At 36.4% G+C, this 20,797-nt stretch overlaps 1 protein-coding gene across 3 annotated transcripts; it reads left to right on the top strand.

The window, feature by feature from the left end:
* Window positions 1-9,289: 9,289 nt before the first annotated feature.
* HUA1 (floral homeotic protein (HUA1)) lies at window positions 9,290-19,368 on the top strand. Of its 3 annotated transcripts, none has more exons than XM_086659305.1 (13): window positions 9,290-9,355; window positions 9,457-10,035; window positions 12,985-13,154; window positions 15,192-15,260; window positions 15,366-15,443; window positions 15,567-15,620; window positions 15,712-15,933; window positions 16,160-16,197; window positions 16,328-16,374; window positions 16,487-16,617; window positions 18,114-18,167; window positions 18,643-18,789; window positions 18,930-19,368. In XM_086659305.1, the coding sequence occupies exons 2-13, from the start codon at window positions 9,618-9,620 to the stop codon at window positions 19,122-19,124; spliced, it is 1,623 nt and encodes a 540-aa protein (XP_086515431.1). In that variant the 5' UTR covers window positions 9,290-9,355; window positions 9,457-9,617; the 3' UTR covers window positions 19,125-19,368. The 3 variants fall into 3 exon arrangements, with proteins under 3 accessions (XP_086515431.1, XP_086515429.1, XP_086515430.1); XM_086659303.1 differs by having other exon boundaries at window positions 9,291-9,355; window positions 12,907-13,154; XM_086659304.1 differs by lacking the exon at window positions 9,290-9,355 and having other exon boundaries at window positions 9,397-10,035.
* Window positions 19,369-20,797: the final 1,429 nt, after the last annotated feature.

The following is a 20,797-nucleotide window of genomic DNA, read 5'->3' on the forward strand; positions in this document are numbered from 1 at the left end:
TTCAATCTTTCAGCGTTTTCTTGCATCTGGGCAGTGAGTGCAGCAAGTTGTGATGAAAAATCCACAGAAGCGTTGGACATGTCTCCTTCCATGGTGCTTGTCTTTTCGGTAGTTAGTGGCTGGCCCCCTCCTTCTAGCGCCAAATTGTAGACGCTAAAATGTCTACTGGTCGGAAAGTCTGACAGTCAACGGGTCGTCGGTCAAAAGTCTTGTCGGGTCGTGTCGGATACTTCGGGGACCAGCTACGTGTCGAAAATAACCTGCACACAGAAAGAGAAAAGAGATCGTGAAGCCTAAGGGACACCGGGATGGTGCGGGCCTAAGGGGCCTCCGGCGGTCAAGTCAGACACTCGATCAAATATAAATAAAGTGAAAGTGGGCGATAGGGAGGTAACCGTCGTCGGAGTGCTTAGATGTCTCGGCTCGTGGAGTTGTCGAACCAGATCCCCACGGTAATGATATACTTACTGTGATTAAGAGGGTGATGGTGATGAAGTATTGTTGTTAACTCGCTGGTCGTAAAGGACACTTGCGATAAGGTGCTGGTCGTAAAGGGATCAGCAATAAGGTGCTGGTCGTAAGTGGATCGGACGGTGAGGATCGTTGGATGGATGATGACGATACGTCTAACGTCTTATCGCTAGGTGAGTGATGCGGTAAGGAGGTGGCCGTATTAGGATGGTGATACGGCCAGTTAGTTACTGCGAGATAGTGTTACCGTCAGCTCGTTATCGTTGGATGGGAGATATATCAGACCAGAGAGCTCTTATGCAATAAGGTGGTGGTCGTATGGTGTTGATACGGTTAGCTAGTTGTCGTTTGATTTGTGACTATCAGACTCTTATCTTCCAACTTCTAAGATGATGAGTCAGAGACTTTGAGAAGATCAGAAGATCTTTGAAATGTTTATGAGAAAGCAAGTGAGTGGAGAGAATGGATTAGGCTACCTGAGTACTGTTGTCGAATATTGGATGCCTTTGTCTGAGTTTTGCTTCTCGTATTTATAGTGGTGGAGAGGGATTGCCTTGATGACAACCAGCTAGTAACCGACATATTTATTCCATGTCATTACTCCTGAGAGATACGTTAAGGGCTAGAGGATCTGACCATCAGATGGATATTCGAATTTCTCGAGGGACGACCAAGATGTTACCGCGTGTGCGGTAAGCTACTGGCCGGTAACGCCCGTCTTTAAGTGGTAGATACGGAATACTTACCACTTGTGCGGTTATGGATTGCGCAATAATCCTCTGGCCGTAAGATTGCCTAGTACCGGCGGGTGGTTATCGCGTGACACGTGTCAGATACGCTTAGTGTCAAGCGGGTATGGATTCGGTGACCCGGAGTAGCGACTTGGGCCAGTATCGGGCCTTCTTATTTAGCCTCGCGGGTTTTACCCTTACAAAGCGGTTGTTCTTAAATTCTACGGGCACCTCGTGGGGCGGATATTTGCCCATACAGCAACAACAGAAACTCTCTAGCAATTAAAGAGTATCTCACCAGAAAATTCTCGAAAGAATTCGTAAATGTCTTCAAAGTTGTTCACAACCCTCCTAGGCCTTGAAGGCTCATAGGTCTGTCTCAGAGGACTAAAATTCTACTGGAGAAGAAAATGAGTTACCTACATAAAATCTATGACGAAATCAGACTCTGGAATATGGCTTGGAGCCATAAGATCAGAAATGGAATCTATGTCTAAAATTAAGTTTGGAACTTGGTCTATTTGCTTAAAGGAATAATTCTTGTATAATACTAATAGGTTTTTCAAAGTTAAAAGTTCAGGGTATAGACCATGAAAAAGACCATATCTCTCATGAGCTGATGCTTAAGACCATAATGATCTAATACTAGCAAATGGAACGTGTATGTGACACAGTTCGGATGATAGCTAACTCTTCCAAAGCTAGTAACAAATGCAAGCTTCGAAAATCCATCTTAGGATTGAAGCAGGCAAGTAGGAGTTGGAATCTTCGATTCAACAAGGTATTTAAAAGTTGATTTCTTGGAGAATGAAGAGAATTCTTGAATTTCAAAAGGTTCAAGAAGGTTAGTGGGAGTGACCCAGTTTTCTTGGTATGGTATGTGGACAACATACTATAGATTGAGAACAACATTCTGATGTTGAAAACAGTTTAGAACTGACTCAATAAAAATGACCACACACAAAGTTAAAATGCTTTTGGGCATCAAAGATCTACAAGGATAGATCGAGAAGGTGATAAGACTCGTTCAAGAAAAGTTCTTGAAAAGTCTAATGTGAAAGACTCAAATAAAGTATTTTTACCTAAAACTCATGGCACACAGCTTAGCAAGATTCAACATCCGAAGGATTCTGATGAGCAAGCTCGCATGAGGAAGATAGTTTTGTTCGGACATAAGATCGGTCATGTTGGACATGATTAGCATTCTCCTCGACGTCTCAAAATACTTAGAGTATCTATGGTCGTTGCCAATCAAAACCAGATAAGCTGATCTGGATCGCAACCGAGCAACATCCCAACGTACTTGAAAAGAACTTAAAACGGTTGAAAAGTCATATGTAGCAAACTTCCAGACTAAGATTTTGATCTTGACTTTGAAGAACAGTAAGTTGGAAAGGTTTCAGGCAAAGACTGTTGCAAACTTTGCAAATAAAAGAAAATGGTTAAAGCTTGATAGGGCTTAATTTAGTATTGAGATACCAAAGATTATCATCTTTTAATCGGGATGATAACCAGCGAAATTCACATAGATTAGATCTATTAACTAAATTGTCACCTTAGACTGAGTATAAAAGTCATACTAGGGTCACAAGCATTGAACTTTTTTGAGGAAAGCTTAGACTAGTAAATTGAGTGTGTAAGGAGTTAAGTGGGAAGGCTCAAACTACAAACTCTTATTATCAGAAATATGTTAGTTATTTATAATCGGTTTAGTAATTAAACGACAGTCTAAAATAATGAAATATTCCTAATAGGTTTATCAGATACGTGATCTGATAAGTGACATCCTATTAAGTGAACTTGGATTTATTTCGTTATTCTATCCTTAGTCCAGATCATTGAATGGACAACAATGACTTAAGAAGACTAGCATGTGAGATTGACTCATAGCGTTGTTTCATGGGCTATAAGAATATGAGTATTCAAGTCAATTACATGGGTGTATGGTAAACTAGATAACCCAAACATGAGAGTTCTATAAGTGATGAAAAATGTCATGAACTCTCATAGACAAGAATTGAGAGAGTCCTTTAAACATGAGTGCTCCACTCATCTTATGCAAGGAATGTCAAACTTTGGTACCGCCAAATGCCACGCCGTAAAAGGAGGTTATAAAAGCGGTTACTGGGTGAGACATGATAGACACGAAGCTGAGTGGGAGTACAAGATTGGATTATGTCCTCCTAACTAAGCTATGTATAATATCTTTGGGCCACTTGAGGAAAAGCAACTGAAAATGCGTGGCCACGCTCAAACGGATTAATAGTTAATCATATATTTTGACAGTTTTCTCTAGATCAAGAAAGTCTGAAAAGATATGACGTATCAGATGAGATGCAAAGTGACATGGGAATCGAGCATTGCACTTGTTCTAAGGAAAAGTGGGGGACTGAAGGATACATCCTTTCAGTCTCAAGGAGATGTCATTCTGAATGAGTGTCCTTGGACCAAGGTACAATACGCTTAATTTGTTAGTTAGGATAACAATGACCTTATCCGGAATATCATCTAGTCCGGTCGAATTAGGGGTCGTAATGCCTAGCTAGAAGCCAAATACGATCTTCAGATCACTTCGGTGTTTCGTGACTAACATAGACATGATCCTACAACGGATTACACCAAAGAGTGGTGACTTGAGCGGAGAGAGTTGACTAGTGGGAACTTGGCAAATAGGTGGATTAAATCCAACTGAACAAGCCCAAAAGGTTCGGATGAGATTTGGACAAAGATAGGAAGAACCGGGCCCGAAAGGGAGCCCCGGAAAAGGCTAAAGGGGTCGACCATGTGATGGTCGTCTAAGCTAATGGGGCGGCCAGGCCAAACCCACTAAAGGGTTGATTTTGCCAACCAGGGTTGTGGGAAACCTTAGATGGAAATCTCTTCCATCTATGACTCCCAGTCAGAAAGGGTTTTTGACTTAATTTATTTTTTCTGTGGTCCATACTGAATCCTAAGTTGAAAAGGTGTGGAATTTTCTTTAAAGAAAATCAATCTCTCAAACATCTGTTGGAGAAAAGGATTTTAGAGAAAAAAACTCCCAACCTATCTATTGAGTCAAAAGAAGAATAGTTTTTCTTCTCAACCTTCTAAGAGGTCTTAGCTGACATCAAAGAAGGGAGATCAACTCAACTTGCTCGGGTGTCTCAAGTAGAGGAGCACGATTGAAGCTCTCATCTTCAGGATAAAGGCATCGAATTTACTTCGATAGAAAAGCGATTAAGGTATCTCTACTGTTCCATTCTGGTTCATTTTTAGTTCATGCATGTGATCCTAGTAGCTAGTGTTAAACATGTTAGATGTTTGAGATTTCGCTTACAACACTAGGTGACACCAAAACCCAACACAAGATTGTAGGTTTATCTTGATATTAATACTTTTACCGAATATTACATTTTTGGGTAAGATAAGTTTATGACAATTTGCTTGACTTCAAGCAATAATTTCGTTAAATTTGATTGATACAACTGACCATGCCTTAGGACGCGGGCTATACCCTAGTTTGAATAATATCCTCAAAACCACTTTTATACATCATCTCTAGAAATATCCGCATTTTAGTCTCCTTCATCGTCCTAGCAGACAAACATGTAATGCATATACATCTTTGCATTTTACAGGCAGTGTAAATGCATAGACAATCCAACCCAGAATGTGATTTTTCATCGCATATTTGACAGATCATAAAAATAAATAAAAATATGAGGAAAAACTAGAGGAAAATAGATCTAGAGAAAATGAGCGTACGATGGGAAGAAACATCTTTTAATAAATAAGATCTAAGAAATTTTGACATAAATTGAAGTGAGAATTCTCACTGGTCGAAAACGAAAAAATGGTCACCTCAGTATTTTTCTTAACTTAGGGGGCCACACAGGAAGCTGGACATACTTTGGGGAGCCAATGAAGAAAGGTTGTTTTAGTTTATGATTTATTCGAATCTAAAGAAGAAAATATTGTTTGCAAAGTAAGTATTTATGTATGCCAAAAACATATGAAATAAAAGGGTAGAACAAAAAAAAAAATCTGAACTTTAAAAATTTACATTGGAGATCAAATAATCTAAACGTCAACAAATAAAAAAATGTATTGATCTGGATAAAAAAGACTTACAAAATCAGAAGTAAACAGACAAAGATCCAGTTAATTTAGATATGAAAATTAATTATTTGCAAATTTTAATGAGCACTCAAAAGTATTTTGGTAGATTGGCATTTCACATATTTTTCTTACCCGTGAAATTATTTTGACAATTTCATCAAATTCTGAATTCTTTCACGCACGGGATGGTATACAACTATGCCAGAAAATTACTGGGGCATGTCGTAATTTTGCCCACTATTCTTATGATGATTTGCTTTGCTGAAATACAGAGACTAAATTCACATTTATTCCTTAGTCGTGATCTTTAAATTTATTCTTATTCTAATATTGAAATCCTTAGGTTAGTTTTTGGTACAAGGCTGATCAAATTGGACAACCATGTTTAACTTGTTTGGTTTGATATTTTTCTTCTAGGTAAGAGCATTTCCAATGCAACACTCCACAAAAACTATAAAAATCCTAGGTCTCAAGTGTGAAAAATTGATCTCTAAATGATCTCTTTCCTACTTGGTCATTTAAAGATACTCTACTAGAAAACTTTCTCCAGTGCAACACTTAAGAGAAAGTCTAAAGCTTATATTTTAACTATAAAATTAATCGATTTGTTTATGTGATACTTATAGAAACTCAAGTCTTAAGGATCTCTATTATAAATCTTGACACATCATTTTAGAGATTCATATTGAGTTTTTTATTGGATATGAGTTTTAAAGAAAAACTCTAAAAATTCCTATGTAGAACTCTAAAAGCATCTCCAACCGGAGGGGGACTGAGGCCCTTAATTTGAATTAAGGGCCCCCTCCCCCCCGGTTGGAGGAACTCCAACCACAACCAACCCTTATTAAGGGTAGGCTGAACATCCCCAACAGACCGTTGGGGAGCTCCCAACGGTCATGTTGGGGGATCACATCTCACCGTTGGATGTGATCCAACGACTACTTTTTTTTCTTTTTAAAAAAACCCAAATAAAAAGAAATAAAAATAACCCATTAATTTAAAAACTTAAAATGCATTAACATTGATAATCCAACACATTACTTCATTTGTTGTAACATTAAGAGATCATCATCATCTCTTTCTGCAGTCCATGCATCTTTTTCAACCATCATGTTGAATAAAAAAATCAGTTAGCCCAAAATAATGTTCAAAAAGGATTTAGGGTCCAATCTTCCCAAAAAATGGATTTTTAGTCCTTTTGCTCTTGGGACTAAAAACCCTTAATATATATATTACATAATTCCTTCCATGTCCCAGTCGTTTTTCGCGAGATTTTAATATGTGGGGCCGGACAAAAATTTCAAATGGTTTAATGTACCTTGATTTTAGGATAAATTTAGGAAAAAACGGATAGATTCTCACGAAATTTTCTCTCTCTTCTATAATCTGTTTAGAAACAAAATCCAAACTTTTGCAAATCAATTTTCTCTCTCTTCTTTACAGATTTAATATGGAGATTTATTAGCCAAAAATATGGAGATTTATTAGAAACAAATGGATAGAAACAAATCATAATTTCTCTCTCCTCTAAACAGATTTAGAAATCAAATTTTCTCTTTCCTATTATCCGAATCAATCAGAAACCAAAATCCTAACCAAAACCAAAACGTCATCACCACGGATATTTCCAAATCAATTTTCTCTATCTTCTTATCAGATTTGGAAACCTAATCAATTTTCTCTATCTTACTATGTAAAAATTTTTTCGATTCAAAACAATTTTCTCTCACTTAACTTTCAGATTTGGAAATAGTATATAATCTAGGATCAATTTAGCGTGATTTGGGGGTTAATATACAAAACATATATGTCACTTTCTCTCACTTAACTTTTAGCTTTGGAAATAGTATATTTTTTTGGGAACATTAAAGCAGCATTTGTTTTCGTTTTTACTCATACATAAATACTCATCGAATACAAATTATGAAATAAATACGTAAATTATGTATTATTTATGACGAATAAACCATCATTTGTCAACTATACAACGTAATTTATCAAATGTATTTGGGTCTTGTTCAGTAAATTACACATAATTTCTTTTACATTACACATAATTTCTTTTACATAACACATCGTCTACATTCTGTTACAAAAAAAACGTACAAAATCTTCTCTGGTTCAATAATGGTGCCCATCCATGTTGCCCTATTGCTTGGAATGCTAATGGAGGGGGCCGAATATGAGGCTTTTCCAAGGAATCATGATCAAGATCCATTCAAGTGTGCATTTGTTATGCAATATTTCGAGGAGCCAATCAAAAAGTCAAGTAACAAGAACAAGGGTATTTCAAGTTTGATTTGCTTATTTTGATTTGATGATTCTGCCTGGAACTCCATCTGTGATAACAAATGGAGAGAGATTAATACATATAAATTATATAAAAAAGTATATTATTTACAATAAATTACATGAACATTTACGTAAATTATATGTAATTTATTTCAAAGTACACGGGATTTACATATATAAGCGAAGTTGTTCTAATAATGAAACGAGTACTGTTTTTGAGAATAAAGCATAATTAATGTTCCATATAATATTCATGATATTCGTGATAAAGTATATATAATTTGTCAGAAAATACATATATCATGTTCTCATTTTGAAAAACATTGTACGGGAGATGTTTGCATTATTTACTATAAATTATGGTAATTTATGATAAAGTACATGTACTGTTAATTCTGTTATGAGGAACCGTACGAAAAAACCACGTTTCATAAATCCGTACGGATTGAAAACCAGATCTGAAGAAAAAATACGAATATCATTAGGTTTAAACTACATATCTAAAGATATCTGATATGAAGATTGATTGCAACAATAAGTATACTCAATTTTTAGGAATTAGTAATGAAGGATTATCTCATCAATATCGAAATCATTAAAGAAACTTTTAGAGAGAGTAATACAATAATAACATACTCGATTTGAAACAGAATCATTAAAGAAGATTTTTGTTTACCTGATTAACAATTAAGAAACTGATTTTGAAAAACTCTAATGAATATGAAACAATTTCTTTGTTTTAATGGAAGATTTTCAGTAGATTAAGATGTAGAGAGAGAAAATCAACTACTATAAACTGAAATAGAATCACAAAAACTTATATTGATTTATGTTTTACCTGATTAACTTGATATGAAGAGACATAAATGGAAATGGAGTTCTGAGCTTGTGTATTGGATTAGAAGACGAATGTTTGAAAAACAATCTAATGAAGGTGAAACAAGATTTCTGAGTTTAATGGAGGTTTTGTTATGTGAATCGGATTTAGAGAGAGAATAAAGAGATTTCGGTTACTGAAAATAATGAATCACGTTCTTTGTTTAGAAACGTGATTGGAGAGGGAATGTGGGAGATAAAAATGGAAGAAGATCTTTATGGATTTTGAAGATAAATCAGTTATAATATATATTTCTTTGTTTAAAAACGTGATTGGAGAGAGAATGTGAAAGAGATAAAAATGGAAGAAGATCTTTATGGATTTTGAAGATAAATCAGTTATAATATATGAGGAAGGTTAGATTAGGAATTATGATTTATTTGGTATTATAGGGATTTGTGTTTTCTCTCTAGATGACACCAAATGGACTAGATATCCATTTATATTATTTTTTTGGTTTTGAAACCCTTTATAGGATTAGAGAGGACTAAATGTCTTATTAGGGTCTGTTTTTTGGGCTATAAACCCAAAAATTCTTGTAGAAATGATAGAGGGTATAGGAAGAGAAAGAAGAAAATGAAATTGATTTGAGTTTGTAGAGAAAGAGAATTATATTTATAGAGAAAAAAAGTTGATAAAGAATTTAATATGGTGGTTGGAAGGGTAGAAAAGAGATAAATTCAAATTCAGATTTAAGGGTCCTAAGAGAGTCTGTAGTTGGAGTTGAATTTCAGAGGCTGAGCTGATGCCCTTAAATTTGAATGAAAAAGTGATTTTATGAGCCGGGAACCGTCCCGGGTTGGAGTTGCTGTAAATTTTAGAGTTTGAGTGGTGTATGGGAGATGTTGTGAGAAATGGGTTTGTGCATGTATACAACAATAAAAAGGTGGGTGCTTATTTCATCTCTACGATGCATCACTGCCTTGTAACGACGAACGAAGATAGTTGTCCAATTCTCAAAAAAAAAAAAAAAAAAACAATAAAAAGGTGGGTCCTAGGGTTTTAGGATCACCATGATTATAGAAAAAGAATAGAAGTCTAGATATCTACCTCTCCCTCTCGCTCTAGAAATCCACCATATTAGCCTAACCAGCTCTGTCTCCCTGAAACCCCCCCAGCTTGTGAAATAGGGTTTCTAAGTAGAATTCATGTCCAACCAGACATACGGCTACAACCCTAGTAGCTACGGAGGAGTAGGAGGAGCTGCTGCCATTTACGCTTCAAGAACACTTACAGATCCCTACTACCCCGACTCATCTTCTTCTTCATTTTCATCATCAAGATATTTCACTACTCCTTCTGATCCTCAAACCATTCATCCTGATTCGCATTCTTCTTCACATTACTCTTCCATGTATATGAACCCTAATATGTACTCAAATGATATCACCGGTGCTTATTCTTCCGGTAGACTCTCTGCCCCTGGTGTTCCTACTTCTACTACCGCAACGATGACTCCTCCTCTTTCTCACAATCCTTCCTGGTCTTCATGGCCTGGTGGTTTCGACGTTGGAGCTGCTTCTGGTTATGACCCTCTTTACGCTGGTGTCAAGCGCCCAACTGAAGGTTAGGGCTTTCCTCTTCCCTCTTAGTTTTTAAGTTACTGATGCTTTTCAATACCTAGGGTTTACTTTTTTCCTATAAACATTTAGGTTAAACTTATGCTATCACATTTCTTTCTGCGTATGAGCTGGGCTTGCATTTTAATAGTTAATCGCCTTACCGCATCATCTCAAGACCCAAATTGAGTTTTGCATTGGAGAGAGTTTTTGTGAAGAACTCAAAAAATCCTAGGTGTCACTTGGAGTTTTTCAATTTCAGTCTTGCTTTGGAAATGCTCTTAGACGATGAAGAACAACTTAGTTGTGAAACCACTTTTATGTGGGTCTCACTTTGTTTGAGACCAGGGTTCAAATTTTACCATTGCAAAAAGAAAAAAGAATGAATTACGATTTCAATATTAACACTCACCCAGGTTTCGGCAGGCCTACCAATAAAATAAAAGGATTATAGTTAGAAAAATTCATATCTGCGGTTCTGAATCCTAGTTAAATTTTATACAACTAATGTTTTTGTTCATATGAGTTCTAAAAAAATATGCTGGACGTTGAAATATATTTGAGCAAGAACGTGTTTATAAGTATTTTCTTCGTTTGATATCACAGTTTCATGTTTTATAAGTATTTGATTTGTTCAACCCCGACTTTGAGAAAGACTTCATTCTTTCTTATTGTAAAAAAATGCTTGCATTGTTAAACTTAAAGGCCGCTCAGTGACCAGTGTGCGAGCTGTAAGTGCAGAGCAGCTTGCTTTTTCAAAGATTATGAGATTTCTCGTTTTCGTCCACATTAGCATATAGGAACGCGACGTGCATTTAATTGTTCTTCTCAAATACTACCTTATTCATTTCACCTGGGAACCTGGGATGTAAACTAGGGATCATCTTGGATGACGAAATTAACATATGTCAATTCATATGAACACTGTTTCCCGGGGATACCAATGTTCTGGTGTTGTTTGCTTTTTGTAGCTTAACACCCTGACTTTGGTAATGCAAATCTGTTGCTATTATCGAGTTTTTTAAAAATGTTATCCTGCCTCAAGGCGGTTTGCTCTGAAAAGCGAAGCACCACCTTGAGGCCCATGCCTCGATGTGCAAAAGGCGTACAGCGGTATGGTATACTAATTCTTGTAGAAAAATAAATGATACCATATTTAAGTACAATGTAAAAAAGTAGTCTTTTTCACTTTTGCTACAATAATATAAAGACTTCATTTTTTAACAAACAAGAAATTAAATGTAGTTACTTCTTATGTTGCAAAAACTTAAACTATGTGGGGAATTTTTTTTCTAGTTTGTAGATGCGTACGCCTTGAGGCGGAAACAGTCTCTCGCCTTGAGGCGCTTCGAGGCGCCTCGAGGTGTACCCGTCTACCAAATTTAAAATCACTACAAGCCGGAATTAGACCGACTAAGTGCACAACTTAATAGGGGGCGATACTATGCCATTGGCTATTTTGATTATTCTTTTGGCCCTCTAGCATTTATTATGACTGCCTTGGGTGCTAGTCAGCCTAAGTTGTCAAAGGCGCGCCTTGGCGAAGCTTAGTCGACCAAGGCGCAAGGTTGGAAGAAGGGTCGCCTCGCCTGAGAAAATAGGGAGGCGAGAAGAGGCGACATTGAGGCAGATCTTCGTTTTAGGGTTTGGAGGAGAAGAAGATGAAGTTCAGGTTGAGGAAAGAGGAGTGAAAGAGAAAAGAAGGGATTTTAGGTTTTATTTCTTATCTAAGGTTCAGGATTAGATTAGAAATTTAGTGGTCAAAGATTATATTGGTCCAGATTTTGGTCAAAGCATTTTAAAGACCAAAAATAGAAAACTTTTGACCAAATCTGAACCCTTTATGATCTAATCCAAGGGTCACGACTTAAACCCTTTTAGGGTTTCATATCCTTTCATCTTCTTCAACAACAAGAGGATATCTAGCAATTTCTTTCGTCTTGTTCTTCATTATTTTCTGTTCTTCTTCTTCTTCTTCAACACTGCTCTTCATCCCCATTTTCAGAACCATGAGGCGATCGCCAAGGCGCAGGCGAGAGCTTCATCGCCTCGCCTCGCCTTGCGACTCAAACAACATAGTTGTCAGCATCGTATGCTAAGTGAAAAACCCAAAAATTTATATATGTGCACAGCTTATTTACTGTGTATTTTATATAGTTAGAGCCTTAGAGAACTAATTATATGTTGAGAAGTTCTTGGCTTGTATTGAAGTAATGCATTTCAGTATTTTACTATTTATATAAACTATGTAAGTTGTCTGAGCCCTGAAAAGTGAATAGTAAAACAAACTAGAAAAATATGTGGTATCTCCTTTTTAGTATACCATAGCTAATATGATGTTGTGGTGCTGATATGACTTTTGATGTCTATCATGGGTTGTATTCATGTGTTTTATCTGTCTCTTTGTGTTGCAAATAGCAACTGCTTAGTATGCGCGAGCTCTATGGACAGCCCGTGCCCTACTTCATGTTTTGAAAGAGAAGCATTTTTTTGCTATCACAAAAATGTGCCTTCTTTCTGAAATAAGTATTTGCACATGCATTCTAGATTTTATATTTTCTTGGATTTTTTTGAAACGGCATGAAAACATGATCAAGAACGCTAAATCTAATAGGACTCCCCTAGCAGAGAGAGCGAAGGTGCCACAAATCCCACCTAAGCAACTGTATTTTCTTGGATCGGTAATTCCAAATACCACTTCTTTGTTTTTTCAACAATTTTTCTTTTCAGCTTCATTCCTCCATATATGCTAGATAAATTCCTAACATCTCGTATATTCCGATCTCTAAGCATTCTATGTAGTTATTGTATTGTTGTACTTACATAATGTCATCCACGTAAGATGCTATTCTTATTTATTTTTATTATCTATATTTAGCTCTCTATCATCAGAATTATCTCGGAACCAATTACCCTTTTGGGCAAAGTGAAGCTTTGTTTTCTGCAAACATTTTAGGCAAGCGCCCTAGGTTCGAGAGTGCAAGCAGTCTGCCTATTTATCCCCAAAGACCAGGAGAGAAGGACTGCGCCCACTATATGCTCACAAGGACCTGTAAGTATGGCGACACCTGCAAGTTCGACCACCCTATTTGGGTTCCTGAAGGTGGACTCCCAGATTGGAAAGAGGTGATCACTCGTAATGCTTTAGGAATATAGAACATGTTAGACTATATATATAGCATACTTTGTAGACAGTTATTTTCTATATCTTACATGAATATTTCTAGATAGTATGCATGGGGAATGAAAATCTACTCATGGTTTGGTTTTTAACTTTATTTGTTGTATGTTGAATTCTATATGCTTTGGGCTTCTCCCCTGTATACTTTTAAACACTCGAAGTGTTGGTATAGTATTATATTACTAAGGCTAATATTTTGTTTTTCAGTAGTAAATTCACTAGACAAACGTAGATATACATATGTATATCATGTAATGAAGAAATTCAAATCAATTATCTTTGTAGTGTGGGAGAAGGAATGAAGGAAAGAACTTATCGAACTTGTAAACTGTACCATAATATAGCCATCGAATCATTCTTGTGCTTAAACAAATGAAAATCATCTATATCTTCATGTTAGTATAAAAAAAGGCAGTTACAGAAAAGTCCGGAAAAAGTATCAAGCAATGATGCTGGGACCTTTTCCCCCAAATTAACAGAGTCAACCTGATCATTCTTCTGCTTTAACAATAAAATAAATTGGTTGACACTCGCGACTTTCATGGTCTTGTATGACGATTCCATTCTTCTAAAAAGTAGAAGTTGACAGTGAACTAAGTCAAGATAGATGTATGTGTACAGGTATGGACTTCCTACAATCGATACTTGTATTTTTGTGTCCATGTATATATGATATGCCCATCCTGGCCCTGGTGTTTATCTCAAATTCTTCGCCAAGAGATGGGCATAATATCAGTCATAATGAAGATTTTAAAGTAATGCCTAATTTCATAGAAATTTATACGTTAAAGCCTCTAGGTTGCAATAGAATGGACCTATCCTGTGCTTTAATGTCCGGGTTTCAGAGGTGAAGTCTCTGCTGATCCGATTTTTTTCAGTACCAGGCCTGTAATTTGATCATGATTCGGGATTTCTAGAGAGCATTTACTTTTGGAACTTCTATAGCAATTTTTTGCTCGGGTAATTTAAGTCATCTTATTTTTTTCATCATTCATAAAATTGTGATCAATGTTTAAAAAGGTGCATGAGATGCGCAACAATGCTTACAATTCGAAGCAAAGAATAGGTGTACCGCATCAAAACTTACGCTTCTCTAAGGAGTAGAGGGGCGTAGGAATCAACATCTGTCAATTTCTTTTTCAATGACAAATCAGAGAAGTGACTACTTATGTTGTCCTTCAAGTGACAAGTGACGATTCCACTGTTGTTTCCTCTCTTTTTCTTTAACATGTAGAGATAGTAAAAAAGATAGAAGCGACCAATCAAAAAGAAGCATTCATATCCTTCAACTTTACTCTAGAGAACCAATCTACTGTAGTACTACAAACAAATGCAATATAATATAAGATTAACAGAACAAAAACAGAATAAAAACTATTGTTTCGTAGAATATTACATTAAATTATATGAAATTGAAGGTGCACCTCTTCAACTCGTCAAGGCCCCACCTCACGTTGTCATAGGTTACCACATTGAGGCGGAAAAACACTTTTTTAAACATTTGTGATCTTTGAAAATGAAACCATTTTTTTCTGGATGGTTTTATGTGCGGGTGAAGTCACCAATCAGGTTGGTTTCAAGTTGTAGATTCATGGTGTGTATCATACACCATTCTCTTGGAGATGTCTATAAATTCCTAATTTCTTCACTACAGGAGTGAAAGGAACTAAGGAAGTCACTTTAAAGAATTGGAATGAGCATAAGGAGGCTACCACTTTGGTCCAGTTTGTTAGTTGTCAACTTTGGACCATTCTCAATAGGTACACTGTATGCAACTGACCTCACTGTTGATGCTGTGTTTGTGGAAAGCATACTGCTTTCCCTTTTATGGCTATAGTAGACTGGTAGTGTTAGCAGAGTCAGTTTCCTTACAAGTAGTAAAAAGTAGTTTCCTGAGCTCCTTTCAGTTTCAGTTTGCTTAATATTCATCTCTTCAGAGTGATTGCCTTCAAAGAAAATAACGTGAACTTTTTCTTTTATAGGTTATGCAGGTCCCACTTGCTCCTACAAGTGAATCTCTTCCTGAGAGACCAGGAGAACCCGATTGTCCAGTAATTAGATTTTACTTATTCCCTCAAATTCTCGTTGATATATATCATCTTAAACACTTGACTTTTTTTTGGGTATTACATAAGTTTCATCTTTTTGTGATTCAGTACTTTCTAAAGACCCAAAAGTGCAAGTTCGGTCTTAGATGCAGATTCAACCATCCAAAAGATAAGATAGTGTCTACGGTAAGTGAGGGCGTGCCAATAAGTAGTAGCGCTTACAACTTTACCACTCTACTGATTCTCATATACACTTTTATTTTAAATATGTTATATGTAATGAGATATTGGTATCTTTTACTTTTGCAGGATGGGTTCGAGGCTGTTGAATTACCTGAGAGGCCATCAGAGCCAGCATGTCCAGTACGATACTTTTTTGTTTCTCTAGAGATTGCCAACTACTGCTAATTTTTTTTAGGCATTAACTTCATATATCCTTGGAATAATCAAACAGTTCTATATGAAGACTGGAAAATGTAAGTTCGGTGCAGGCTGCAAGTTTCATCACCCAAAAGATATCCAGATACCAGTAGTTGGGCAAGAAAATGGTAACTTAGAAGAGACCCACTCTGTTGCCCTTGATGGAGGAACAATTGCTGATGCAATGTCGGGGAAACCTTATATTCCGTTGACCCCAGCATTGATGCATAACTCCAAGGGACTGCCAGTAAGACCGGTAATTACATCTTCCATATCTTTTTCCTCCTTTTTTCTTTGTTATCGTACTTGTCTTGCAAAAAATCTTATTTTATCTTTTTGTTCATATTTATGAGCTCTGGGGGCACTAGTCGAAAATATTATTCACTGAGAATCTACTGTTTATGATCTAACAACAACTATTTAACTATTGATTTTCTTATTTCTCATAATTTTCTGCTTCATTGGATTCATGATTCGGACAGGGGGAAGTGGATTGTCCTTTCTATCTGAAGACTGGCAGGTGAATTGAATGCAGTCCGGTTATTATCTTCGGTTTTTCATTTTTCACTCATTTTTATTGTATGCATGTAAAGGTGCAGTAACTTGAAATGTCAAAAGTGATCATATTGTAATTATCTTTTGTTTGCCAGCTGCAAGTATGGTTCCACTTGCCGCTATAGCCATCCTGATAGATATGGTATTCTTCCTTTTCTGTCCAGTAATTATGTTAGTGATTAAAGATTTTAAATGAAGTCATTCATATAATTTTTTGTTTGAAATGCCATTCATCAAGAGGTTATATTTTGCAGCTATAAATCCTACAGTTGCTGCTCTAGGCCACACAGTTATCGCCTCCCCAACAGCTAATATGAACATGGGTCTGGTTCATTCTGCTGCTTCTATGCTTCCAACTATTGATCCAAGGCTGGCTCAACCATCGGTAAGTGATGATTCTTTATTGCCTCCTATTATCTGCTCTACTACGTGGACATCCTTCAAAATGACCAGAGATGTATGATATTTTCTATTGGCTTGGACATGGATCAGTTGAGATGTATGTATTGTTATTTGTTGTCTGATTCTTTTGATGATCTATGTTGAGCATTGACAATTTTAATAATCAGTTAATCACAACCTTCTAAAGTTCCAAACATGTCCCGATTATAGTAATACTTACAAATTTACAGAACAAGTTTCTCTATTATACATAGCATTGGTTTATTACATTTAAAAGTACCCATTAAGAATCTCCAAGTACTATCTCTAATTAAAGGAAACAACTAATCTGAAATCATTAGTGTCAATTTCTAAATTAAAATATCAACCAGATTGTAATTCATACCTAACGAGGGAACCAATTATGCTCCACTCCTTCTCCATCATATCACTCAGAACATCGTGTCCCCTAGCACCTCAACCAGCTGTTCTTCTACGTGTCCATAACTGGAGGCATGGGAAGGGAGAAAAAAGTAATGAAGGGGTCAAGGAAATTAAAGGTTTCGTTAATAGTTGCGTTTTGGTGAGCTGACCATCCCTACTTGCAGGCCTCCTCAGTTCCTGTTTTTCTTTCTATAACTAATCATAGTACCTAATGATATAAATTGTGCAATTTGTTGTTTTGCATATTCTAGGTCTCATGTTGCCCTTCGGGAGTCCCTTTGCTCTACAAATTAGTATTGGGCCAAGTAGGAAATTATAATCTGGGTTTGGGATCTTGTAAACAAAAGTAGAGTCTTTGATTTAGTTGTAGATGAGTGAGTTACACTGTACTAGAGCTATAGAAGGTAAGTGAGTATATATAGTTCTCAGGTCAATCCTCGCTTTTTTCTGCTTATTCTTTTCCCACATCGTTTTGTTGGTTCTTTCTTCATTTCTATACCAAATCCTTTTTCATGCAAGTATAAGAAATATTATATTTATGTTAAGTTGTTAATATATGTAAATAAGTGTCTTGTCAGGTTGCTCTGGAGTCACTAGTTAGTCTAGAAGATTGATAATACCAAGTTAGGGTTTGTACTACACTTCGAAAAAATATCCAATTCGGTCTTGGCTCATAGAAAAGGATAAGTGGGGATCCTCATTTGATTTACAGTTAATATTACATCTAGTATTGATGCATCTCTCTGTGTATCTACACAAAGGCATGGTAATAAAAGATAGCACAAACTTTTCATAAATAAATTCGGTATTTGTTGCTCAGCAACCTAAGGCCACTGGTTCTGAACATCGTGTCAGCGCTCAATTAAAAACGAAGTCTTGGAACGTTTTAATTTTGCCCATGATTGAATTCTGCTTCTGTGGAAAAGCAACCCTTTAATAGTGAAGATAATATCCTAGGACTGTTGTGCTTTCTTTTTCCTCAAAACTTCTGCTGTTTGTTGCTTCCAGAATGTAGTCCTTGAATCACTTATTGCATCTATTTTATATCTTTTGCAGCTAGGGTTAAGCTCAGGCATTTACCCTCAACGTCCTGGACAGATGGAATGTGATGTATGTATTCGATTCTTCTTCCTACAGTTATCTACTCGTAGTTATTGCCATGTGATGCGTACTACACTACTACCTTTGTTTTTCTTGTACTTGTGAATGAATCCTCTCCTGCTTGTTCACCATCAAATAGCTCAGTAAACCAATAATCTACAATCTCTTAAGGGTGCTGCATGATTTATGACAAGGAATCCACTCTGATGATTTGGATCAGTGGATGAGAGATGAGGGTTTTAGGCCTTCGGCTCAACTTGTTAGCTGCTTTGTGGAGCTAATTGTCATATCAAACTATTAATTTGAAACAAATGAATTAATTTGACACGAACAAGCAGACTTGGTAGCCACGTTTGGCTCAAGTCTGTGAATGTCTTTATCTATGAACATTACATGATAATTGCAGTCACTATTATAGTAATGTTAGATATTTAGAGATTCCTGCATGTGCCACACGCTAAGGCTTCGAAATTCAATTATGCAGTTTTACATGAAAACGGGTATCTGCAAGTTTGGTGAAAGATGCAGGTTTCATCATCCGATTGATCGATCGGCTCCGACTCCAACCATGACTAAGCAAGCCCTTCAACAGAATTTAAAGCTCACTCTTGCGGGCCTACCGAGGAGAGAGGTATTGTATATGTTTCCATGGTGCTACTGCGACTACTGCACGTGTTATGTATTGTGTTGTTCATTTGAATCGTATTCGAGTAAATCTAGAAATGATAACATGTAACTGATTTGTGTTGAATTTGTTTTTTGTTTTGATAGGGTTCAATTGTGTGCCCTTTCTACATGAAGACGGGAACATGCAAATATGGTGTTAATTGCAGGTTTGATCACCCACCACCAGGAGAGGCTGTGGCTATGGCTACTGAAGTACAAGGAGTCAACCCTGCTGCTGGTGAAGGCAAGGAAGATAATAAAGCGGATGCCAATCAAATTCAGGAGCAGCAGCAGCCGTAGCAGATGTCTTTTGCCTGGATTAGAGTTAGAAAAAGGAACGATCTCTCTTTATCTCTCTCCCCTTCAGTGTGTTTTTCGTTATTTTTCCTTGGGAGAAACAGGTGAGGAAGCCTCGAGGCATAGTGGAATTGGCATTTGAAGCATTAGGTAGGGTGGATGATTTGAAAAATGAAAAATTATGTACTTAAAGTTATTTGTATTTGAATTTTCTTATTATCTAGTGTTGGATGAGGAGTTTTGGATATACTTTTTCATATGCATGCTAGTGTTTACATTGCTATGGGGATCTATAAATGAACTACCCTATTTTTCTATTACCTCCTTTACATGCAACGGGATCCTTAACATATGAAGTTTTTTTTTTTGGAAATTGACTATAATCTACGATAATCTAATTAAACTATGACTTAAAACATAACTATATATGTGATCCACTTCCTCTGGAAATCGAACCGGGGATATCTAGGGTGTTGAAGTTTATGTCAACATTATCGGCCAACTAGACTACCAAATGTTTACCCACATATGAAGTCAGGTCCGTATCTATGTTGTGGGCAAGGCTGCCATGGCCTCTCGCCCTCTCCTGACTTCAACATAGTGAAGCATTTTGGGAGAACAATCATCTCTAGGGGAAATGCTGTTTAAGTTTCATTCTATAAGCGGACCCTGGAGATGAGTTTTAATTATTTAAACTTTTATATAATTAAAACAAAAAAGTTATGTCATTGAAACAAAAAAGTATACTCAACCCGCTTCTAGACACTCCCACTTGAACTGCATGTGAGAGAAATAAGAGTTTCTCTCTCCTCTCACATGTTCAGTCTCGAGAGTTTTTTTCACATGCGGCTCAAGTGGGAGCCCCATGAGGCAGGGTGTGTAGCCTTTTTTTTTGTTAAGATGGGGGTGTGTAGCCTTGTTGCATTGAAATGGGCTCTGGTAAATATTTTTTATATCAGATTTAGTTTTGTCTACTTGTAAGAATGAAGTACTTGTGGTTCACCATCATTTAAGGTTGTGGTTGGGCACCTACTCCTCATACCGTAGGTCCCAAGTTCGATTCTCATGAAAGTGGAAATCTATGATTTATTGAATTTTGATTATAAATAAGGATGATGCGAGGATAAATGGACTCTCATGTCTTATAGGATGATCTTAAAAGTCATCATATGACTTTTATGGGTCAAGATGTCTTCGACACGGTAGTTATTATGATTATTCAATTCATCATGATACATCCATGTCATGTAATGACTTTTGGATCCACATAAAAATCCTACTTGTGCAAAGTCCTAAAATAACTATAATATATTACAAAGGTTACCTAAATTTACGGTCCTTCGTATCTACTGCATCAGAATTTGGAATATTGCAGTAGTGAGTGTATTCTTACTTGTTTTACAACTTACAATACAGTAGAAACGAAGAATTTTGTCTTTATACAATCCAACTAAAGATTAAAGAGTTTATGATCGATTTGTGAGGGCGGTCATGATCGAGGCAACCGCTTAAGCATGCTTAGAAAGTTGAAACATTTGTTGCCTCCCCTCTCCAAGTGCTTCAGATAGCACATAGTATATACGTTTACAATATTGAGTTATTATACTTTAAATTGAGATAAACTTCTATTAGATCGGGAAACCTCTTTATTATGAAGCTATGATTTCTTTAACTTT

The sequence above is a fragment of the Eschscholzia californica genome, unplaced genomic scaffold, assembly GCF_041429995.1.
Source record: "Eschscholzia californica isolate CP2 unplaced genomic scaffold, dmEscCali1.0.p SCAF_2, whole genome shotgun sequence".
In the NCBI taxonomy this organism is placed as follows: Eukaryota; Viridiplantae; Streptophyta; class Magnoliopsida; order Ranunculales; family Papaveraceae; genus Eschscholzia; species Eschscholzia californica.

Coding starts and splice junctions, on each gene's coding strand:
- HUA1 (XM_086659303.1), top strand. CDS start 9,618: ATGTCCAACCAGACATACGGCTACAACCCTAGTAGCTACGGAGGAGTA. Junction 10,036..12,906: donor TGTCAAGCGCCCAACTGAAG/GTTAGGGCTTTC, acceptor ATCTATATTTAG/CTCTCTATCATCAGAATTAT. Junction 15,261..15,365: donor CAGGAGAACCCGATTGTCCA/GTAATTAGATTT, acceptor TTTGTGATTCAG/TACTTTCTAAAGACCCAAAA.